Raw genomic sequence first — 25603 nt, 5'->3', positions numbered from 1 at the left:
TTTCATAAAATTGGAAATCGATTGTATAGAATCGAATGTTTCCTTTCCTATATTAGAAGGATATCACGATTTTTCGAAATTCAAGAAGAAATACAATAGCCAAGATTAGATGTTAATCACAAGTGAAGGATATGTTTTTTTTTCAACAATGATGTTTTTTTTTTTTTTTTTTTTGTTAAATTTTTTGGGAAAAAAGCAACTTCTACTTCTACACTAGCTTTACATTTATTTGTAAAGCCGTTTGAGTATTATACATACACACATACACACGTTGCAGATGCAAAGATTGGTATCAAAAAATACGAGAGAAAGCTGTTTGGATATGTAATTTTCTTGTTTTTTGCTCTTTCCTTTTTTCTCTCTAAAATCGAAAAATACGACAAGTATAAAGTTTAATTTTTTTTTTTTGTTGCTTGTTTTAGATATAAAAACTACCATTGGAGTCGTTTTTTTTGCGCGCAAATAACTAGACTCTCATTAATTTCACAATAACTTTCTACTTAATATGATTATTATTATTATTATTATTGTAATAATAATTATTATTTATTATCATTATCATTGTCTCAAAAAAGATTCGAGATTCGAGTCTCGCGCAGAAACCAAACCTGAATATTGATGAATTTTTTTAGCTTTACCTTTTTATTTTTAATATATTAAAAATTTCGAGGATTGCAAAAGTGAATAATTTCTTTTTTTTATAATTGCAATTTATCGTTTGGATTTTTTTTTAATTTAGAAATTATTTTTTGGAAATTTTTTCACTTTCACGATTTTTTATACTAAATTTTCGTATTGGTGAATGATTTTCTCTATATTGATTGTTTTTTGCCACGAAAAACGTTTTTTTAAATTTAATTTAAAAAAAAAATGTTTTCTGCAATTTTTATAAAATTCAATTATTTAGGGTTTAGGTAAAATTGATATTAACTACTGATACTGAAATTTCAATTGTCTGACTGAAGATTGATTTTTACTACTAAGGCTTAACTTACAAAGAATTTACAAGGATTTTCCTGACTAAAATTTACTTTTACTACTGATAACGAAATTTACAAGAATTTAGATACATTTTGTTTGACAACAATTGGTTTTAATAATTAACTATAATTATTTTAATAATTAACTATAATTATTTTAATAATTAACTATAATTATTTTAATAATTAATCATAATTATTTCAAATTATTAATTATAATTATTTTAATAATTATTTCCCTTGTAAATTTAGTCTCAGTAGTAAAATCAAGTTTTAGTCGGACAAATTGCATTTGTGATTTTAGAATTAGTGGCAAAAATCAATTTTACTTAGACACATCGTTTTGGAATTCTTGGAATTTTATTATTAAGTAGTAGAAGTAAATTTTAGTCAGACAAAAAGTGCAAATTCTTCTAAATTTAGTTAATTTCAGTAGTAGGGGCCAATTTTAGTCAGACAAAATATTTCTGCATTCCTAAAAAATTAATGTCAGTAGTAGAAGTAAATTTTAGTGAGACTGATCCTTATAACTTCTTGTAAATAAATCCCAGTAGTAAAGTCAAGTTTTAATCAGACAAATTAACAATTTTTGTATCAGTGATAAAAATTAGTATTAGTCAGACATAATCTTTAATTTTATTATGTAAAAACGGTGCGAATTCCAGTAAATTTACTTTTTACACACGGGAAAAAATCTTTACTTGAAACAGCGATAAGTTTCTCTAAAGCAGCGAAAGTTTTAGCTATTTTAGAGAAATACATCTCTATTCCAAATAAAGATTTTTTTCCCGCAGTAGTAAAATCAAGCTTCAGTCAGACAAATTCGTGAATCTAGAATCAGTGGTAAAAATCAATTTTAGAAAAATCCGAAAAATATTCCAAAATACTCTGAAAAATTTCAGTAGTATAACCAAATTTTAGTCAGCCTATAGAGAATCACATCACCAAAAAAAAAGCCTCTCAACGTAACTTAAGCCCTATTTCTTTTCGTGAGGGTTAAAGGTGATGCGGTAATAATTTAATGTGGCAAACAAGTATCAGAATCGCCACTGCTTGCCATTGAGAAATTAGCTGAATCGCGATCGCTTTGTCTAATTTGCGCTGTTGTTGATAATTTATTATTATTATTATTGCCAAGGGCTGCCTGTGGAAATGTATGATGTCCAGGTAGGGCCCAGCCCTGATGTGTATGCACAGGAACAGGTGGGAAGCGTTTGACAAATGGATTTGATGCACCTGGAATTAATCTCACGCCATTATGATGCGATGGCAATGTTGTGTGCGATGGAATGCTACTGTGCATCACTGTTGACGATAAGCCATTGTTTATATTTCGTGAAACAGATCCACAACTACCTGAACCATTGCCACCTCCACCGGTGCCATTTGACATACCGTGCGATGAGGCATGTGGCAATGGCATTGTTGAACAATGTGGATAAGTCACCATTGGCTGTGTGGGATAATGTGGCAATGTTGCCGAAGACGCTTGAATTGCACGTAAATCTGTATTTTCAGTGAACGATGTCATTCGCATATTTGTGGAACGACCAAATGGCTCTTCATTGTGATTTAATAGAGGTTCAGTGAGTTTTGTTCGCGATGATCGTCGACGTATGACGACTGTTGACTCGTTTGTATTCTCGAGAATAACAGCGGGACAACCGGCGACAACCATTTCACTGTTGGATGTTCCATTGTAGAGTGAGTTGTGATTCACATATTGAGGGGAAAAATTTTGATTGTGTCGATGATGATGATGATGATGAGGATTTAAAGGCGGTGGTGGTGGGGGAAAAACGCTATTTGCTGTTGGTGGTTGTACGCCACGTTGTAGGGAACAACTTCGCCATTGTGGTTCCTCGCGTGGTTCACCGGTGAGATCGTCGACACTTGTGGCGCGACGTTGTGAACTTGATGCGTTACTTGCGTTACTTGCGTTACTGTGAACGCCACTTGATGTCTCGCTATTTGTGCTTGTGTTGCTGTTGTGACCCGTTGAATTTGTACCAACGTCGAGTGGCGGTGAATTTGATGAATCGGAACGCGGTGTTAATTCATCGTGTGGCATTCCAGAATCAGCACGACGTAGACAACGTGGTGTTTGTCCTCCGTTCACCTGTGAATGAAAAACAAATTTTATAATTGAAATTTATTAGCATTTTCTTTTTTTTTTGGATGAGGGATTTTCGTATTTTAAAAAGGAAGAAAGAAAGAAAAAAGAATGGAAAAATAATACATGTTTGACAAAAATTAGCATTATCTACTGAAATTAGGTTTTAATAGAATTCACAATGTCTGACTAAAATTTATTTCTACTACTGATACTGAATTTTAAAATTCATAACTAGAATTAAGTTTACCAGACTTGAGAAAAATTTTGTCTGACTAAGAAGTAGTTTTACTACTAATTTGAAAACGATTTGGCTGATTAAAAATTAGTTTTACTACTAATACTAAATTGAAAATTTAAAAACGCTTTGGCTGACTACAATTGGCCTTGACTACTGAAAGTAAGCTCAACAGAATTCACTACTATTTGTACGGAACGTACAAAAATTAAGGAAACGTTTTGTCTGACTGAAATTTATTTTTACTACTGAAAATAGGCCCAAATAAAATATTGTTTAGACTGACAAACAATACAGTTTACTACTGTCGCTAAAACCGCTGAAGTTTAGTTAGAATTTGTCTGACTAAAATTGACTTTGACTACTGAAAATACATTTACTCTTACGCTAGGTCTGATTAAAATTGACTTTGACTACTGAAAATAAACTTATTAATTTTTACGTTTTGTCTGTCTAAAATTTATTTCTACCACTGACTATGAGTTTCCAGGAATGGAGAAATGTTTTGTCTGACTAAAATTGATCTTCACTACTTAAAACTTAATTATAAAAGTTTTCAAACATCTTGTCTGATTAAAATTGACCCTGACTACTGGAAATAAGTTTACTAAACTTTTTCAACATCTTGTCTGACTAAAACTGCCTTTTACTACTCACACTAAGTTTAGAACTGTTTTGTATGACTAAAATTGACCTCTACTACTAAAACAAATATTATCAAATTTTTTAAATATCTTGCCTGACTAAAATTGACTTTTACTACTAAATTTAGCAAAGTTTCGTCTGACTAAAATTTGACTACTAAAACTAACATTACCAAAGTTCTTAATCATGTCTGACTAAAATCGATCTTGACTACTGAAAATAAGTTAACCATCCTTTTTTAACATCTTGTCTGACTAAAATTGACTTTGACTACTGAAAATAAATTTACTAGAGTATTTAAACTTCTCGTCTGACTAAAATTGACTTTCACCACTCATACTAAATTTAGAAAACTTTAATAGAAAAACAATAATTAAAATAAAAAAAAAACTTAATAAAAAAGTGATTCCAATTTTTTTTCTACTGGAATTTAATAAAAATTATTTTTTGAACAAATTATTATCGAAATTAGGAGTAGAATTTTTTTTGTTTTAAATGAAAGCAAGGACGTGGATAATTATGAATAATTGGTGGGGAAAATGTCAACAGGTGTGTTAGTTAGTACCTGGGGGTTAGTAATTAAGGGCGCTGAGGCGACTTCGGTGGATGGTTCGGAAGTCGGAGTTGGCGGCGGTAGCGGAAGTGGCTCCGAAACAGGATCAGGCAAAGGGTCAGGGGTGAGTAGTGGGGAGGGATCACCCTCTGAAGGTTGTAGATCGCGGTTACCGCTTGCATAGTATGTCACTTGGTCGTCGTTAACACACTCCAGAAGCTGCCAAGACACGTGCTGCGTTAGTATTTGTAGTTAGTTTTATTATAATAAATGTTAATGGAAATTTTAATAGAAATTTTTAATATAGTAAGCTTATATAATTCTTCACGTTATAGTATATAGACAATGGGGTCATTTATTTTAATTATATATATATCTTTCCTTAGAAAACTTTTCATAATAGGTAATCTTGAACATGAAAATTTAAATTAATATTCTAATTAATTTTTTTTAATTAGTAAATTTACACACAGTCACTTAATTAATTGTTTTCTTTTATTTAAGAATTAATAATTTATTAATAAATATTATTAAAAATAATAAATATTAATCATTATTTTTTATATAATAATTTTTTTTTAAATACGTAACTGATTCTTTAATTATTTTTCATTAATAAATAAGAACTATTGGCTAACAATTAAAAAATCTAAAATGAATGGCAAACAAAAAAAAAGTTATAAACGTTTAATGTTTCAGCTAATAGTTAAAAAAATAGAAAATGCAAATAAAAAAAACTGTCTTGTCTGTGTTATTTTTGAGAAAGTAGTGTTGTATTTTTCTAGTTTCATTTATTATTTGACAAATATTTAATTTTAAAACAAAAAAAAAAGGGTGAAAAAAAATTTTGTTTAAAGAAACTAATACTAAATATTTTTTTCTTTCTATTTTTGTCAATCTGTTTGATGGAAATATTATTAAAAAAAGTATCATACTTTTCGTTAGTTAGTTTTTTTTTTGGAAAAACTAAAATCTACATCATTCAAAGAATATGCAAACCTCTAGGACATGAACATTTCTAAACATTCAAAACTATTCTATAAAAATGAGTTAGTAAATAAAAAGCATAGAGTTGTTAGTAAAAAAATTGAAAAAATCAGTCTTTTTTTTGCTTTGACAAAAAACAATTCTCTTACATCTGTAAATTTAGGAATACCAGTCCTACGAAGTACCAGCCACCTTCCCCACTGTCAAAAAAGTACAAAACAAAAGAAAGTGAGTTTTTTCCACTACTTTAGGATAATAATAATTTCCACTACCTTTTTTAAGTAAAAAAAAAAAAAACACAAGAAAATAAAAAAAATAAAGCACAAATTTTTTGAAACCGTTTCGTCAGTTAAAAATAATTTTTTCTAATGATGAAAAATTGTGATTAAAAAGAAAAATTGATTGAAAAATAAAAAATTTTTTTTTTCTGTATGATAAATTACCTTATTTTCTTCGGAAGTGGAATCATCGGCGGGATCCAATGATGTCATTAATGGTAATTCACGTAACGTTGCGTAGTCTCCATCATCGTCGGGTCCACCATCAGCGACACCTCGTCTGGCTTTTCCCTTATTACTTAAACATCAAAGATACTCGAGGTTAAGATGTTTATTTTTCTTATTGCGTGTATCAATAAAAAATACACACTGTGCGCGACTTATATTAAAGGGCCAGGCGAGATGAAAGCATTTGTTAAGAAAAAAAAAAAGAAAAAAAAAATTCTATCGATGTGATTGCAAGAAAAAAAAGAGACAAGTTTTTTTCCCGATAGTAGTTCCCATTCCAATTTCTTTTAAGATTTGAAGATATATATAGAAAAAAAAGAGAGGCCTTTAATCTTCAAATTACTTCATCGATATATATTTCTTTTTACTTGAATTTAAATTAATTGCATTTTTTTAACATTCATTTTTTATGGATATTTGATTAAAAAATTGATGTTAAAATAAAATTTTAATTAGATGTAAAAGTATTTTTTTCTACTTTTATTAGCTCTTGGCTCTTTTTTTTAAATGATATTTGAATAACAAAGAATAATATTAAATAATTTTTACCAGAAAATTAAATTTTTAAAAACGTTATTTTCACAAGGTGCAAAAAATCAAATTAAAAAATAATTAATTTAAATTCGCAAATATAATGATTAATTAATCAACAAAGAGGAATAATTAAATTCGTTACAAAAGTCGAAGTTATAATGTTAATTTAAATGCGAGTTATATAGTAATTAGAATGAAATTAAATTACAAATGAATTTTAAAAGAAATTAGCATGCTAGAAATAAGTGTAGAATTAATTTAATAAAAATAATTAGTGAGGGAGAAAATGTGACGAAATTGAATGTTAGTTGATTTAATAATGCAAAGCAGTATATATTTGTATTTCAAGTTAAATAAAGTATACAAAAGTTGTGAAACTAGATACAAATGTACGAATAAGTTAAAGCTAGATAACATTGTTAACTAAAACAATATATATATAGTTAGAAACTATTGTATAAAAATTTAATATTTACACGTTGTTAAAAAATACTACGAATTTACGACTACTTAATAATTAATTTGCTATATTAATGTTTTAAAATCAGTTATGATTAATTTAATCAAATTAAACTTTTCATTAACTGATTAAATATTTATATAAAACTTACATGCAAGAAAAAATCATTTTTTTTTTTTTGAAAAAATACTATTTACGATGTATAAAAAGTTCACTTTTTCTATAGAAAAATTTACTTTTTATATAAAAACATTTTCTTTTTCTATATAAAAACATTTACTTTTATATAAAATAGAAAAATTCTATCTTGTAATATTATTTTTTCACTATCAAAAAGAAAAAAAAATATGGAAGACAATCTTTTCTAGAAAAGAATTTTCTTTCTATTATAAGAAAAAAAATTCTTTTTATAAAAAGTTTTTTTCTGGTAAAAGAAAATTTTTCCTTTAAAAAAAAAATGGAAAATTATTTAAGAAAGCTATGTTTTAAAAAAATTATTTTGAAATTTTTATAAAAGCTTTAAAAAAAATTTATATATATTTTTTTTTGTATAATTTATTATTTATTTGATGTAAATAAATATTTATTTGAATCAAAAAAATTAATTTTTCAGTAAATACTTTCGAAATTTTGATGAAAAATGAATTTTTTGTGCAAGCGAGATTTAAAAAAAAACAATCTAGGGAGAAATGAAGAAAATTTAAGTAATACAAATTCTTACGTAGTAATCCCTGAGGTGTGCATCGCCAGTGTTTATCGCGTTAACAACGGATTTCAGAATGCAATATTAATTAAACAACACAATCTAACAATACCTACTACACTACCATGATCTAACATTTATTTCGCCGCATTTTATCTCGAAAAAGTTTGAGCATTATTGAAAATTTTAATATCCATCAAAAAATTAATTTCTTTATCTGCAAAACTTTAAAAATTATTGACAATCATAAACGACTTTTTCAATATCGTCGTTTTTTTTTTAATTTACTATCAAAGGAATTGTATGATATAAAAAAATTTTCAATTCTTTTTTTTAGTTATATTCACAAAAACAAAAGCAGAGAATTGGAGATTTTTTTTTCTTCTCAAACTTTCAAGAGATATTTTATTGTAGCTCTCTCGCCCTCTTTCTAAAGGTCGTCATTGATGAGATCGAACAATAATGATTAGTTTCGTCTGTGTCGGTGAGTGTTTATTATTTTTTTTTTTTTATATATAAGTATATAAAAGGAGATTAGAGAAAAAAAGAGAGAGAGATTTTTCAAGGAGGAAACAAGCATGAGAAAAGAATGTTGTGTTTCTTTTTCGCCTTTGGTAAAATTGTTCTGTCAATGTTGATGAGAGTGGTGATTAGGTGAAGCGAAATGAAAAGGAAGAACACACCCAGCAAAACTAATGGTCAGACACAAAAGACACCAAGAGGAGGGAGGAAGGGTAGTTACCGCGAGCCTGACGTACTAGGCAGGTCGTTAAAGGTGACTTTTGGCTTGAGTTTCTTGTTCAGCCAACTCTTATCTCCAGTTGTCGCCACAACTCCATCACTTGGCGATTGAGTTGGTGAGGGCCTCAATTTTGGTCTCAGCCAATAGATTTGCTCATCCCCGTCTGCTCCTGTTTCACCATCCACTGAATCGACATTTAATCCTACAAATAATGAATCACAAGAAAATTGAGGATTTTATTTTCAGAAAAAAAAATTGCTTTGATAAAGAGGGAAAAAATTTTTCCAACAAAATTCATAATATTTTTGTCATGAATATGAAATTGATGTTTAAAATTACTGCTAAAGGAAATTTGTCTGACTAAAGTTTGATTAGCGAAACTGATTTGCAATTTTCGCGAAATTAGATCACGGAATACGTGAAACTAGGTCACGGTTTCCATGGAATTAGATCTCGGATGTCGCGAAATTTGGATCACAGAATCCGCGAAATTATGTCACAGATTTCGCGAAACTAGGTCTCAGTTTTTGCGAAATTAGACCACGGATTCTGCGAAACTGGGTCGCGCTTTACGCGAAATTATATCACAGTTTCCATGGAACTAGATCTCAGATGTCACGGAGGTAGATCACGGAATCCGCGAAACTTTGTCACGTCTTTTGCGAAATTAGGACGCGAAATCAAATCACGAATTCTGCGAAACTAGGTCGCGGCTTTCGCGGAATTAGATCACGGATTCCGCGGAACTAGGACGCGTCTTTTGCGAAATTAGATCACGGAATTCGCGAAACTAGGACGCGAAATTAGATCACGGATTCCGCGAAACTAGGTTATGGATTTCGCGAATTTAAATCACAGATTCCGCGGAACTAGGTGACGGTATCCACGAAATTAGACCACGAATTCCGCGTAATTAAGACGCGGCTTTCACGGAATTAGATCACGCAATCCGCGAAAGTATAAGCATGTCACGGATTTCACGAAATTAAATCATGGATTCCGCGGAACTAAGTAGCGCCTTTTGCGAACTTTGATCTCGGAATCAGCGGAACTAGGCCGCGAAATTAAATCACGAATTCTGCGAAACTAGGTCGCGCTTTCGCGGAATTAGATCATGGAATCCGCGAAACTAGGACGCAAAATTAAATCACGAATTCTGCGAAACTAGGTCGCGGCTTTCGCGGAATTAGATTACGGAATCCGCGAAACTAGAATGCGAAATTAAATCACGAATTCTGCGAAACTAGGTTGCGGCTTTCGCGGAATTAGATTACGGAATCCGCGAAACTAGAATGCGAAATTAAATCACGAATTCTGCGAAACTAGGTCGCTGCTTTCGCGGAATTAGATTACGGAATCCGCGAAACTAGAATGCGAAATTAAATCACGAATTCTGCGAAACTAGGTCGCGGCTTTCGCGGAATTAGATTACGGAATCCGCGAAACTAGAATGCGAAATTAAATCACGAATTCTGCGAAACTAGGTTGCGGCATTCGCGGAATTAGATCACGGATTCCACGGAACTAGGACGCGTCTTTTGCGAAATTAGATCACGGATTCCGCGAAACTAGGTTACGGATTTCGCGAATTTAAATCACAAATTCCGCGGAACTAGGTGACGGTTTTCACGAAATTAGACCACGGATTCCGCGTAACTAGGACGCGGCTTTCGCGGATTTAGATCACGGAATCCGCGAAAGTATAAGTATGTCACGAATTTCGCGAAATTAAATCATGGATTCCGCGGAACTAGGTAGCGTCTTTTGCGAACTTAGATCACGGAATCCGCGAAACTAGGACGCGAAATTAAATCACGAATTCTGCGAAACTAGGTAGCGGAATCCGCGAAACTAAAAATGACTTTTACTAATTTTAAAAAAGTTAACTTGTAAAAAAATTACCTTGAACTCGTGCATTCCGTTCCATGGCGGCTTTTTGTATAACACTCATAATTGCCTTTTTCGGCGATGTATCAGCAATTGTATAAGTTCGTCCATTGCCAACAACCAATAGCGGCGCTGTTGTACCATCCTCATCGTCTCTTGCCGATAATAGATCAACGTCCGTTACTAATTTAACAGAACGCGCTGATCTAACAGTAGCACGTCCAACAGTGACGCGTAATTTAAAAATCCATTTTTGTTTAATTGTCAAAAATATCCACAATATTAGCCACAAAAAGAGATGAAGAACAGTGCTTATTATGCATACCAATACAGCACCATCTAAACTACCTCGATAAACAACAACATAGTCAGCCAGCAATGGTGCGCTACAAAATGCAATAGCAAGAAATACACAAAGTGCTGCACAATGTGTTATATATCCCCAGCCATTTCCATAGCGTCCTTCTTTAAGGAGAATTACTCGTCGCTCTCGTTCTTGATTTAAAAACGCCATAAATCTGTTAATAAAAACACAATTTATTAACAAAATTTTCATTTAAAAATTGATGCAAGAAATTAATTTTAATTTTACGATCATTGAAATGAAATTTTTTAATTAAATTTTACTGTTTGGAAAAAAAGAAGGGACAATCCTTTTTTTTTTTTTTTTTTTTTTTTGTTTAGAAATATTTGATATTAAATCCCAGGAGTGCATCTTACACATTAAGCTGCTTTCGTGGAAGAAAGCGGTTTATATATGAGCTGTTATATCAAGAAAATTGCAATGGAAAAGGGTCGTAACGAACGAGGACACAGACCCAACAAGAAATTGAATTCTCCAAGATCTTATACCAAGAGTTGGGTAAGATCTAAAATTAGCAAGTTAAAACGAAAACGTTTTCCTAGTGTACGCGGGGACTGAGAAAAGGTATTCATCGTCTTTGACGACCTTTCAACCGTTTATATAGTTCCTTTCTATTTAATAAACTTGAGAAATGAAAATAAAATAGAAAAAAAAAATGCGCATTTTTTATATCGTTGAATGCAACGCAAGTTCCACAAATTAGTATTCAAGAGGATTTATTTAACATTATAAATTGAAATCAGATTCCACTTCAAGTTATTAATTATAAGTTTCAACTTTTAGCAAATCCACTTAAATAATCTTTCTGCTTCGTAGGATGGAACTTTAGAAGGGAAAATAGTTTTTTTTTTAATTTAAAATTTTTTTTTCATTTTGAAAATATGAAATACATATTTACCTTCCGTGAGCGTAGAGATACATCACCATACTCGAGCAAAGTACCAAAAGAGATGATAATGCAAATAATCCAAGTGTCGCATGAGGATTTAAAAGAAAAAAAGAATGACCAAAAAGTTTGGAAATTGTTGTTGTGGCAGTTGAAATAGCACGATGTCGAAGGTAAGGTAATACCTTCAGTGGTCCGACCACCTGAACCTGGAAAACAAAAAAGGGAATTAAAAAAAAATATATCGGCTATAAATTTTGTGAGAAGGATTTAACTTTAATCGAATAAACAAGGTAGTTGCCTCTTGTATATATATATATATACAACTTGACGTAAAATCGTCATTGCTTCTGATGTGAGGCTCTTCATGTCTTTCCGTATGTATATAGCTATATAAAGGTAATTAAAGTTCAAGGTAAGATTTACGACCAATTACAGAAAGTTACAAGCTTCAGTGCTCTATGGCCATTCGCTTGCCATTTCGAATTTACGTCAATGAGGTCCCAGAGAAATTGTTCTTTTAGTAGTTTACATTTTATGCCTTTCAATATAAAAAAAAGGGAACAGGAGCCTTGTTTTTTTTTGACAAATTTTATTTCCACAACAATTACGAGAAATAAAAAGAAAAAAAAATTAAAGAATTTTGTAAAAAAAAAAATTGCATGACAAAAGAAAATAAAGAAGATGAATTGATTAATTTCCGAAGAATTTCCTTGAGAATTAGAGAAAGAAGATAAGTTGATGCAATAATAGAGTTGAACTTGCCTTGTAAAGGACGGACATTCCTGTAAAAGCCAATAAGCTCTGGGCGGAGTTCACAACTAGCTGTAGACTGAAAATGGTGCCAAGCGCTTTGTTGCATGACCAAAAGACGGCTGGATATCTCACTGAATAAACGCCAAGAGCCATTGCGTAATTTAAATATTCCAAAGTTATTGTAATATTTCCATATCCATCGTCTGAAACAAAGATTTCACAAAAAAAAAAAATTATATTCTCCAAATCTTCAATTTACTGCAATCTTATAATTATTTTTTGAAATTAAAAGGGTTTTTTTTTTTTTTTGAAAAAAGAATGGAAAAATCTTACTAGGATTAAATTCCAAATTCAAATGTTCCGGATGATCCAAATCAGCCAAACTATTGAGCGTTAATGGAAGACTATGTCCAGTCATATTTCCCCCTTGAAATTGTCTCCCCAATTTTGTACCTTGTTTTTTAGTTCTACTTTTCATTGAATTACTTCTTGCACTAATTCTCGGTGTTGGTTTTCTCGTTGTTGTTCCCATAGCACTTGAAGAAAAAGAAGTAAATTTTGAATCAGTATCATCATTTTTTTTCACTATCGTTTCTGTAGTTGATGATGACAATGATGTTGAACGATCAGTTGTCCAATTAATAATTTTTGCCTCAATCGACGTCGATGTCCAATGGGGTAATAAAAATGTTGTTTGCTTTGTACTTGTATTTTCTTGGATTTCTTCCTTATTTCCATCCCATGAATTGTCGAAATTTGACGTTAGGGAACTATTTTCGTGATCGTCATCATTATTATTATTATTATCATCATCGTCATCAGAATTTCGAAATGGAGTCGATGTCACGTAAGGCTGAGGTGTTATCTGACTCATATTGTTGGGTGGATTCATAAAGCCAAGTAATACCAACCGATCGTGGTGAATTACCACCCAATCCAAATCCGTCCTCCATATCGCCTCTGCAACGTAAACATAAAATGTGAATTACGACTTTTAATAATAACACACATAGACAATTTATATTTCTTATTTTTTACGCGAAGAAACGTTAAAAATTTTTAAAAAGAGAACATTTTTCTATTTATTTTATTTTAAATTTTAATTACTGTAATTATTTTTATAAATATAATTTGATAAAAATTAGAAAAAAAACTATAAATTAAAAATAGATTTTTTTTTTAATCGTGTATAAATTTATATCAATTGAAAGGTAAATTGAAGATAAATTGTGTAAAGAAGAAGAGAGAGAGAGAGAAAAAAAAGGAGATCTGTTTCCATGGGGGTATAGGTGAAACAAGACTGATGTAATGTATTTTCTCTCCAACGGACCGGTTTCATTAAATGTTTACTTGTCGGTTCTCTTTTGGATAGATATCCTTTGGAAAAGGAAGCTTCGTCCACTTGAAATACCCTTGGGATGCAAGGATGAAAGCGAGCGAAGAAAGTCACCACGATCAGAATTTCTGATTCACGTTTTTTCTCTTCATTTTACTTGCTTAAATTTATTTTTTTTTCTACTTTTTTTCATTAAATTTCAGTCTCTCTTCTTCTCTTTTTTTTTTATACAGTGCGCACAAATTACATTCAATTTAATTTCCACCGATGAGTGAATTTTAATGATTAGAAAAAAACGTTTCTTTTTAAAACGTAAATATTAATTTAAAAAATTTAATTTATTTTAAAAAAATGATAAAAGAAAATATTTTAATTTTGAATTAATTTAATACAAATTTTTCACTATTTTATTATTATTATTATTATTATTTATTTATATTTAATAAAAATAAATAAAATAAATAATAAAATAAATAATAATAAATAAAATAATTTATTTATATATGTAAATAAATAAATTTATTTTTTTCCGTTTATTCTGCTAAATAAATTATTATTTACTTTTTCTTTGTAAAATTTTTGAATTCTTCTTATATATGTTTATGTATTTGCAAAAAAAAAAAAAAAAATATCAAATACATAAGAAGATTTCCGCGTATTTCTGTAAGAAAGCTTTCTACGTTTTTTTCCCTAAGATTGGGGGTGGGAGGGGGGGGGGAGTAAAGCAGGAATTCGTATTTTTCTTTGAGACTTAAGAATCCTCGTACAGATCATGAAACGTATAAACGTCAAAGAGATCTTGCTACTTTCGTCTCTCTGTAAGACTTAAGGAAAATGTCTTTTTTTATGAAGAAAGAAATTTAACACCAAAAAAAAAAAAAAAAATACGTTAAGGAGGCTTATCATTTTCCTTGTTAACACCATAAATTGTAAAATTCACACATCAAATTTTTTCAAATTTTCGGAATTAGAATTTTTTTTAACAAAATTTGAATATAAAAAATAATATAAACAAATGTTGAAAAAAGTAAGCCATTTTATTTTTTTATAAAACTGGGTTGAATTATTCAAAGAAGTTTTTTTTTTTACTCGATTTTAATTTCGCGTTCTGTCACAGAGAGAAATTGAAAGAACGAGAAAAAAAAGGCAAACGATAAGTCGAGGAGAATACAGTGTGTATAATTATATCCGAGTTTAGTCCAGTTTGTAATCACCAGTTCTCTGTAGTTTTTAAATCCCTTAAGGTCACTGGGAAAAAAGAAATACACTAAAAATGTGTAAAAAAAAAAAAAAAAAATCCCAGCTTTGAGCAAAATTACACCTTGTGCTACTTCACTTGCCTGCAGCTGCGTGTTAAATCAAAAACTGGTTTTCTCCCGACCACAAAATTTCTTTCAAGAAATGAAAAAAAACTGACTACTACAATAATATAAATTTTCTATATATATATCAATTTATAACAATTTTTTGTTGGAAAAATAAAAATTAATTTAATTTTAGAATTGAAAAAAGAAAATCTTTATGGAAAATATTACAAAAAAAATTACTTTTATTAATTAACAGATTAGTATTTGTTGGGGGGGAAAAAATACAAAAAAAATTTTTATATTCTTTGAAGCTGAGAAAATTTATTTTCTCTGGATTTTTTTTTATTCTGACATTTTCATATGTCAAGCATATAAGCGAGATGTCTGTTACTGTCTCTTTTCACTCTACTGGCGCGTCTGACTAAAATCGCTCTTACTACTTAAAATATGCAACGTGATATCGTTTTTCTTTTTCTTTTATTAAAAAAAAATAAAAAATCATTTTCTTCCTTTTTAATTTGATCACATTTTTTAGCACACCCACTAACAATTTATATTACTATATTTATTTTATATTACACACTAAATTATTATTTTTATTATTTATTTACTTTTTTAAAATTTATAAAAATAAATAAAAACTGGAAAATTTGAATTAAAAATGCAATATAAGAATTTAACGAAAAAAGTTTTTTTGTAACAATTTTATATTCGTGTATTGAGAATGTAATTTGAAAGTTTTTGGTCAATATACGTATAGTGTAATAGTTGAGGCATTGTGTCCGACAGCTTCTGCATAATTATCCCAACACCTGGCCCTTCATTCGTGGTTAGAAGGTGGTTTCGACTTTGACTGGCCTATTAATTACAAACCGGATCTCCCTTTGAGACACGCCCCCTTTGCATAAGTCTGATCTTCGTTAGAATACATATTTTACAAGGAGTTTAGTATACTTAAAATCACCACGCAACTACTTTATCACCCTTCATTCAAAATAAAAAAAAAAAAAAAATAAAAAAATGAGAAAAAAAAACCCCACTAATATAATTTAAGATAAATTTTCACCTGTGTCAGGTGTATTCGTTAAAGAGTTTTTATCCGACTTTTAATGATGCCTTATGATATATTATTATTGTAGAAACCTTTCTTGAATTTTATCTCGATTTTTTGTTGTTTTATTGTTGTGTTAATTTTTTGTTTTTTTGAAAGAATTTTTAATCGTTTTAAATAGCTTCAAATAGTTTTAAATAGTTCCAAGTAGTTTTAAATAGTTTTAAACAAGTTCAAAATATTTTTAAAGTAGTTTAAAATAGTTTTAAACAATTCTAAATAGATTAAATATAATTTTCAATAGTTCCAAATAGTTTTACGTATTTTTTAATAGTTTCAAATAGTTTTCAATAATTTTACATAGTTTTAAATAGTTCCAAATAGTTTCAAACAGTTTTGAATAGTTGTAAAAGAGTTTTAAATAGCTCAAAATAGTTTTAAACAGTTTTAAATAGTTCCCAACAGTTTGAAATAGTTCTTATTATTTCTAAATAGTTTTAAACAGTTTTAAATAATTTTTAAATCGTTTAAAATAGTTTGAAAGTAGTTTCAAACGGTTTTAAATAGTTGTAAAAAAGTTTTAAATAGTTCCCAACAGTTTGAAACAATTTTAAGTAGTTACAAACATTTTTAAATAGTTTTTAATTAGTTCCAAATAGTTTCAAACAGTTTTAAATGGTTTTTAAATAGTTCCAATTAGTTCCAAATAGTTTCAAACAGATTTATATAGTTTTTAAATAGTTTAAAAGTAGTTTCAAACGGTTTTAAACAGTTGTAAGAGAGTTTTAAATAGTTCCAAATAGTTTCAAACAGTTTTGAATAGTTGTAAAAGAGTTTTAAATAGCTCAAAATAGTTTTAAACAGTTTTAAATAGTTCCCAACAGTTTGAAATAGTTCTTATTATTTCTAAATAGTTTTAAACAGTTTTAAATAATTTTTAAATCGTTTAAAATAGTTTGAAAGTAGTTTCAAACGGTTTTAAATAGTTGTAAAAAAGTTTTAAATAGTTCCCAACAGTTTGAAACAATTTTAAGTAGTTACAAACATTTTTAAATAGTTTTTAATTAGTTCCAAATAGTTTCAAACAGTTTTAAATGGTTTTTAAATAGTTCCAATTAGTTCCAAATAGTTTCAAACAGATTTATATAGTTTTTAAATAGTTTAAAAGTAGTTTCAAACGGTTTTAAACAGTTTTAAATAGTTTTTAAATATATTAAAATAGTTTCAGAGTAGTTTAAACCAGTTTTAAAGAGATTTAAAATAGATTTAAGTAGTTCCAATTAGTTCCAAATAGTTTTAAATAGTTCCAATTAGTTCCAAATAGTTTCAAACAGTTTTATATAGTTTTTAAATAGTTTCAAATAGTTTAAAAGTAGTTTTCAACGGTTTTAAATAATTGTAAGAAAGTTTTAAAAAGTTCCAAATACTTTAAAACAATTTTAAGTTGTTCCAAATAGTTTTAAATAGATCTAATTAGTTTCAAATAGTTTTAAATAGCTTCAAGTAGTTTTAAATATTTCGAAATAGTTCCAAATGTTTTTAAATAGTTTTCTGATACTTTTTTCGTTCTTTGCGCCTATTTTATTCTTTTTTCTTGCTATTATACTGTATTAGAATATTTCTTAGTAATTATTTTGTGAATCTCTATTGAAATTTTTTTGCATTATATCCAAATTGAGAGTAAAATATATAATATATATATATTTAAATAACAATGAATTTAGGTGAAAGAATTTTTGTATACGATTTATTTACATCCTATTTTCAATAGGCCAGGAAAGCCTTCTTTCTGTTTTTTTTTCTTATTTTTGCATGTGATGCTGTGAGTTTCTATTATAAATAGAGAGATAATACGACACAAAAGATCATTGTCAAAAGCGTCGAATGCAGAAGATCGCGTGGTCCTTGCACCACTTGTAATCTCTTCATATACTCTCAGCCAATAAGTGAGAAGGAGGGAGGGGGGGTAGGGGGGTTCGGTATTCACGAGTTTCATCATATTTGTGTGTCTGTGACACGCTTGACTGCCTTCACGATTCAGACAAGTCTGACATGTAAATCAAAGCACATTTCAAGTCGTGGAGAAACTTTGATTTCGACTCTACGAAATCCATAGGTATATATATCTGATGATGAAATAATCAACATACTCAGACAGGCGTGAATTAATTTCTCCTCTTTTCACATTTTTTCCGTAACACTGAAAAAAAAAAACTTTTTGTTTCTATTTGAACTTTTTTCGATTAGGATCAAAAATTTTAATTGTAAAATTATTTTTTTTCGGGAATGTTAAAAATAAAAAAAAATTTTCGCGTAATTGAAATTTTTTGTGAATTTTCACCCTGGAGAAGATAGAAGGAGGATTCAATTTTTAATGAAAAACGAGTTGAAAAGTAGTATTTGCCAGAATCGCGTACGTAATAACGTAACGTCGAGAGAATGGACTAAATTGCGCAACGTCATGATTGCGAGGAGTTTAGTGAATTAAATTTGCGTTTTTCACAGAGTGTGGAGGACCATTCTATATCTAACCGAGTAAATCATCGATAACGAGATTGCGAGTGAGAGATGAGCTTGCTTTCAATGTTCCTCTCTCGTGTAATTTTCCCCATACTACCCATCAAAATCCTTCTCGTTAGATATATATATGTACACATATACATATAAATATACAGTAGGCTTACGTTCGTCAATTTTATGTAAAACTAATTACGAGTTAATTTGATTCCAGGAACGCGTGTCCGGAATAGAGTGTGCGGGCTCTCTCTCTCTCTCACCCCAGGCAGGTTGCAATCAACCTCTCTGGAAAGTGAACAAAGTACAAACAAAATTAGCGGTTGACACTGAGAAAGAAAAATGGTCGAATGCTTTTTGCCTTGTAACCGTTTCTTCACGAGTATATATATAGATAAGGAAAATGAGAACCGGATGAAGACAAAAGGAGTGGAAAAAGTTTTTAAATATATAAATATTAAAAAAAAAATTATTGTAAAAGTTTTTGGAATTAAAAAATGCTTTCAACACCACGAGAATTATTCATTAATTATTATAATCATATTTTAGCTAACAAAAAAAATTAATAAAATAGTAATTAATTAATTCTTTATAAATTAGTTATTGATAAATTAATAATTTATAAAATAGAAATTAATAAACAAAATTATAAATATTAATTAAAAATAATAATAATAATAATAATAATTTTAAAATATAATTTAAAAAAAAAATGATTTGAAAGTTATTTTTTTAAAAAGTGAAAAGACCTTGACCGTGACGCGCATAGTTTTTCCGCGGGCGAAAAATGGAATGAGTATATATGTATATATGGAAAGGATTCTACATTGCGGTAGTGTGAGCGAGATGGTGTAGGAAACACCTGGCCGATCAATACCTGAGCCAGGATGAAGCCAGGACGAAGTTACCCAGGATTATCCTCTACCCCTCCCCTTCCCCCCTTTTCCAACTCTCTCTCTCTCTCCGGAAAGCCTTTATCTCATCCTGCGCAAGGATATCGAACAATCAGGTAAATTGTACGTACCATTGCGCCGATGTGGCCAATTCGAGGATGCAATTGCTGAGAAAATACGACCACCGCATTATCCACGACGATAAACCTAGTCACGTTGTGCGCAATACACGCTTTACTTGTTTCTACATATAGTCATTTTTTTATTTTTCTTTTATATACTCTGAATCGCATTTCGATTTTCTTTTTTTGTAATCTTTGGTAATGGAGATTTAAACATTAATAAAAAAAAAATATTTTTCCTTTTTTAGTTAAAAAAAACAATTTTCGATAAATTTTTTTATTTTAGGATAAAAAATTATTAGTTTATAAATAAAATATATAAATATAAATTTATGAAAATTTATAAATAAATTTACATAAATGATAAGTTATAAAATTTTATAAATAATTTTAGAATTTATAAAAAATAATTATAATTATAGTACTAAAAATGCCAACAGAATTTTCTTTTTTACTTTTTAAACTTTGTCTTGGCAGAAAATTTTTTTTCTCTACTTTTCAATCGGAGATTTTTTCACCCAACCCCCTTTTTTTTTTGCTGCTGAAAAGTAAGTCGCAATTTTTGCCACGAACCAGAGTGGAATAAAAACAAGGTGGAAAACTTGACCAAAGGAAAATTAAGTTCTCTCTTGGTTTTTTTTCTTTTTTTTTTTTTTTTATTTGGTTTGGGATATAAAACGAACCGTGTCTCAAAAGAACGTGTATACGTATTTTCGTTTGACACGTTTTTTTTTCTTTTTTGTTTTTATATAAAAAAAAAATCCAATGGATCTAAGAAGTTGACGTTGCCATGGAAATTGTGAAAAGTTTTTTTTTTTTTTTTTTTTTTCTTCAAACCAACAAGATTGTGATTTTATACATTTACTATTCTATGAAGGTAAATCTAGAATCTAAATGCTTAAATATTTATGAGTTGTGCGCGAAAAAAAAAATTCTCCGTCACCGATGCTCTCTGAGAGAGGTTGAATCTTATCATTTTCTTGAATTGCAAACAGTTTCAATGATTTCAATCTCAAATGAATCATTCACATGATTATAGAATAAAAACTTTTTTATATCTTCTTTTGTTAATAAACTTTTTAAGTATTTTTATTTTGCCAAAATAGCAATTTCTGTCGATTATAATATTTGAACTTAGAAAATATATTTAAATAAATAAGCGACAATTATTTATAATTATTAAAATAATAATTACTATATAATAATTATTCTATAATAATTGTCCTATAATAATTGTCTTGTAATAATTATCCTATAATAATTGTCTTGTAATAATTATCCTATAATAATTGTTCTGTAATAATTATTTAATAATAATTCCTGTAATAATTATGTAATAATTATGTAATAATTATTAAATAATAATCAAATAATTAAAAAAATAACAATTTAATAAAAATTCGTTAATAAACAGATACTTGAAACAAATTGTTGATGTAATTAAAAGTTTCTTGATTATAAGAGATGATTAAAATGAAAAATATGAATTAAAAAATAGGGGTTTAGATATACGAGGTAAATAAAAATAGCATCGTGAAATTAATTTGTTTAATGAAATGGTAAAATGAAAGCATTCTTCAATTCGTCATAAGTTTCTCCCTTCCCCTCCCCATTTTTATTTTTTGAAGGAAATAACTGCTCTTGAAGTTTGAGAAGCTTAAATTCAATTTGAGATGAATGGCATCGATACTCACTCTTTTTCCCCCGGAAAAGGAGTGATGGAATTTACGATTGGGGTTTCGTCTCATTAAGTGCGCTACTTCCTTGCTTCGTTAAATTTTTTTTTTTCAAACAGGCAAAGGTGAATTAAATATTTAATAGAAGCCTGAGAGAAGAAAAGTGCACTTTATCGAAACAAAAGGTTCGATATCTTTAAGAGATTTCCCATCCTTTTATATTCTAGTCTCAAAAGGGAAATAGAGAATTCCCATCCTCTATTAATAATGTATAAAATGCAGAATTTTTTTTTTACTTTCGTACCCTTTTTTAAAATTTATATATATATATATATATTTTTTTTTACTGTTATTATTCCATGGTATATTTCTGCCTTTTTAATTTTGGAAAATTTATCCGTATAAATCAATTTTGAAATTGTGTTTTTTTATTACAAAGTCTAATCTTCATGCACGACATCACACTTGAATTAATTACTATTAAGCTATTATTTATCACTTCTCTTTTCTCTTTCGTTCATTTCCATTTATTTCCCTTCACACACATTACTTTCTTGTCTCGAGTGTAAAATGATATATATTCCTCATGTCAGTAATATTCATTTATCACTTGGATATTGCAAAATTTCAACGAAAAAAAAAAGAAAATTATTTCACGATTTCAAATTTTCCAATTTTTATTAGTCGATTAATTTGTATTTTTATTTTTATTTTTTAAGTTACAGTAAAAATTCATAAATATATTATTTATGACAAAAGTTACTGCTTTTATTACATTTATATGATAATTTAAACCATCTGCCATTTAATATAAAAAACGAATATTTTAGTGTATTTCTGTCTGACGTAAACAGAATTTACTACTGAGGGATTTTCCAATACTTTGGAAAGTCTGACTTAATATAACTTTTACTACTGAAACTGAATTTACAGAAATCTGAATGTCTGACTAAAAAATTACATTTACTACTAATTCAAAAATTACCGTCTGACTAAAAACTAATTTTCTACTGGTAAAATTTTAAGATATTAAAATTTGTCTAACTAAATATCGATTTTAACACTTTTATCAAAATTAAAAATAATTCTTAACCATTTTGTCTGACTAAAATGGTATTTGACTACTGAAAACGAAATTCTGAGGTTTTCTTGTCTGACAAAAACAGACTTTACTACTGAGGTATTTTCCAAGACTGGAAAGTCTGACTCAAAATGTCTGTTACTACTAAAGTCGTACTTACAATAATCTGAAGATGTCTGACTAAAAATGACCTTTTCTACTAATTCAAAAATTCTTGTCTGACCAAAACTGGATATTTCTACTGTTTATTTTAAAATTACTCTGTGACTATTGTTACTATTATTATTTATTATTTATTATTGTTATTATTATTATTATTATTATTATTATTATTATTATTATTATTACTCTACTATTATTTTAAGAGGAAAAACTACGAAACCATCTTAAAAATAAATTGTTCCTTTTAATACAAAACTTTCTATTTTCTTTCAACGAGAATCGAAACAACAAACTCGAAATATTGTTTTAATGGGAATCGTGACATGTTCTCGAAAATTGGGATTGAATCATATATATATAAGTTTGACATATATAAAGGAAGGAATGTACAATAATTGCATTTATTCCTCGAGACCAATTAAAATGTCAATTTCCACTTGAGGTTATAGTTATAGCAATATACGTGTGTGTTTCATAAATGTTCCAACCTGATTGGTATATATAGTGAAGCGAAGGTTGGAAAATTGAATTGTGTGTCCTCAGGGAGAGAAGAGAGAGAGAGAAAGAGTAAAACTTTCTGCAATGCCCTTAGAAACTTTTCATTTCTCAAATGATAACTATATATAGAGAATTTCTATATGATATACTTTTTAATAGAGAAAAAAGCAGCGCGAAAAAAAAGTATAGAGAGTAAAAAAAAAAAGAGAATCTCTGTTATAGTGTTACGACGAGATACTGTACAAAGTTTCGTTATATCTGGGAAATGAAAAGCTAGCTCGTAAACGACGAAATGGTTCTTCGTGGACGGAATTGCAAATATCTGCTCTGCACTTTGATCCAACTCTCATTTCCAGGTTGGAAGAGTAAATATCGTATCTCGCCTTGTTATAAAAATCATTTTGCCATATAAGACTTACTTCTTTTTTACTCTCTCTCTCTCTCTCTCCCTCTCGTTTACCAGTATAGTATATAAAAACAGTGGTATAAAGTTTAGAAAAATTTTTTTTTTCTCTTAAAAATTCCTTTTTTTAAAATCAATTTTCATAGAAAATTAAAAGGCATTAAAATAAGCTGCAACGCTTATTATTTTAATCCAATTTTGCTTACTTTAATCCATTTTGGTATTAAAATAAGCAAAATTGGATTAAAATAATAAGCGTTGCAGATTATTTTAATTGTAATTGTGTTATTGTAAATTAAATTATCAAAGTTTATTGTCAAAAAAAATTTTTTTATAGAAAAAAAATTATGCCACTCCACTTTCCTTTAATCATTTTATTTAATTTGCATTTAAGGAAAATAAATTAAACTAATTATTAAATTTAATTTATATAATGTTGAATTATTATTTGATTTAGAGAAACAAATTTTTTAATTGAAAATGGGTATTCATTATTAAATAAATTAATAAATAATTAGCAAAATTTCAGAGGACTGGTGATAAACACATTAACCTTATTTGCCCAAGAGTTTAATAATTACATGAACTTTTGGACAAGAGAGAAATGTTTCCACCAGCAACATTGTGTAATTAAATTGACGCAAATTGCTCATTTTGAGCTAATGCGTTTTGTTGCAGTGTTGCAGTTTTCTTGCTGCTAAATTAACATTGCGTATATCACACACAGAAAAGAGATAGTGAGAGAGACCTAAATATATATATATATATATATATATAATTTTCTTCGCAAGAACATTTTGTCCCGTTTTATGTATATATGTATCTATATGCAAATATATATCTATACATAGTACTTCATGGTAACTATAGGACCAGTGTTAATGGGATGCTGCGAATGATATTTGCTGGACAAAGTTGGTGCATTTATTTTAAACCAGTGACCCTCTGAAATTATAACATGGTCCTTATTATAATAATTACCAGTCTCATTTAACTAAATTATATATGCTAAATAAATGAAACATCAAATACTACTCTTTAATTTCTAAAACAAAATTAACTATTTTCTATTTGCAAATATATTTAATTAAATATAATTTTAGATCAATATTTGAAAATTATATAGAAAAAATTAAAATGGAAATATTAATTTTTTTTTTGGTAATTTTATTTTACATGAGATTTCCATCTCAAATTGAGTTGAGTTGTTCAAGTTGAGTTTCGATGAAAATCGACTGTCCTATATCAGTTATCACTGTGTGTGTGGGTGAATTAATAGCAGATTCGATCTGGTGAATTGACTATCCTACAATTTTGGAATAATAATTGAATTATCAAACGTTCATATACGATGAGCGAGATATGACAGACAATATTCAAGTGAAATTTCCGTTTCAGGTATATAGCGATGGTGATAAACGCAAAAATCAATTAAAGTCATCTCTAGACTATGGGATATAGGCAAAATCGAATGAAACAGTGAGAAATTTCATAATTTTCATTATATTATAATGGCAAAAATTTTTGAGAAAACAAATTTTTAATCAATTTTGAAAAAAAATTTAATCAATTTTAAAGAAATCGAAAGAAAATCCAAAGAATTCAAAAAAAAATACTAGAAGGAACCATGAGGAATTTTAAAGATTACTCCAAGGATTCTAAAAGTAATTTCGAGGGTTTTATTCGACATTCGGAGAAGTTGAAAATCACTCCAAAAATGGGAAAATACTCCAAGGGTTCTAAAACTAATTTCGAGGATTTTAAAGAGATTTTAAGGAACAGAAAATCACTCCAAGTGTTACGGAAATCATTTCAAAAATTTTGAGGAGTATTCTAAGAAATTTATTATTACTCTGAGGAATTTAAAAATCACTCCAAGGGTTTTGAAAACTAACTTCGAGGATTTTAAAGACATTCTAAGAAATTGAAAATCACTCCCAAGATGTAAAACTACTCCAAGGGTTACGGAAATCACTACGAAAATTTTGAGGAACAATCTAAAAAATTTATTATTACTCTGAGGAGTTTAAAAATCACTCCAAGGGTTCTAAAAATAGTTTCGAGGGTTTTAAAGAGATTATAAGGAACTGAAAATCACTCCAAGGGTTACGGAAATAACTCCCAAAATTTAGAGGAGCATTCTAAATAATTTATTATTACTCGTAGGAATTTAAAAATCACTCTAAGGGTTCTGAAAATAATTTCA

The 25603-nt window shown here is 28.7% G+C and overlaps 2 protein-coding genes across 10 annotated transcripts in view; one reads left to right on the top strand and one right to left on the bottom strand.

The window, feature by feature from the left end:
• Positions 1 to 25603, top strand: part of LOC127281731 (COMM domain-containing protein 4) — a 103551-nt gene that overhangs the window by 33583 nt on the left and 44365 nt on the right. The window contains exons 9-10 of one of the 3 annotated variants that reach the window (XR_007843085.1): positions 8056 to 8203; positions 18780 to 19074. The gene's annotated coding sequence lies outside the window, so the exon portion shown is untranslated. Of the gene's footprint in view, positions 1 to 8055; positions 8204 to 18779; positions 19075 to 25603 lie in introns of those variants that run through there. The other 2 variants (XR_007843084.1, XM_051305605.1) reach the window with 2 other exon arrangements.
• The window catches only part of LOC127281673 (protein tincar), a 179076-nt gene continuing 154351 nt past the window's right edge, over positions 879 to 25603 (bottom strand). Inside the window, exons 9-17 of one of the 7 annotated variants that reach the window (XM_051305519.1) lie at positions 12688 to 13314; positions 12364 to 12557; positions 11611 to 11807; positions 10364 to 10866; positions 8462 to 8663; positions 5960 to 6092; positions 5666 to 5716; positions 4542 to 4763; positions 879 to 3099 (exon numbers count right to left, since the gene is read on the bottom strand). In XM_051305519.1, the coding sequence (XP_051161476.1) occupies positions 1999 to 3099; positions 4542 to 4763; positions 5666 to 5716; positions 5960 to 6092; positions 8462 to 8663; positions 10364 to 10866; positions 11611 to 11807; positions 12364 to 12557; positions 12688 to 13314 (3230 nt within the window). In that variant the 3' untranslated portion in view covers positions 879 to 1998. The remainder of the gene's footprint in view (positions 3100 to 4541; positions 4764 to 5665; positions 5717 to 5959; positions 6093 to 8461; positions 8664 to 10363; positions 10867 to 11610; positions 11808 to 12363; positions 12558 to 12687; positions 13315 to 25603) is intronic. The other 6 variants (XM_051305528.1, XM_051305536.1, XM_051305554.1 and 3 more) reach the window with 6 other exon arrangements.

This window comes from Leptopilina boulardi, unplaced genomic scaffold, assembly GCF_019393585.1.
Source record: "Leptopilina boulardi isolate dan_hultmark-lab unplaced genomic scaffold, ZJU_Lbou_2.1 LbouV2_112, whole genome shotgun sequence".
Lineage (NCBI taxonomy): Eukaryota > Metazoa > Arthropoda > Insecta > Hymenoptera > Figitidae > Leptopilina > Leptopilina boulardi.
The sequence above is the reverse complement of the archived record's forward strand: the minus strand, read 5'-3'. Positions and strand labels throughout refer to the sequence as shown.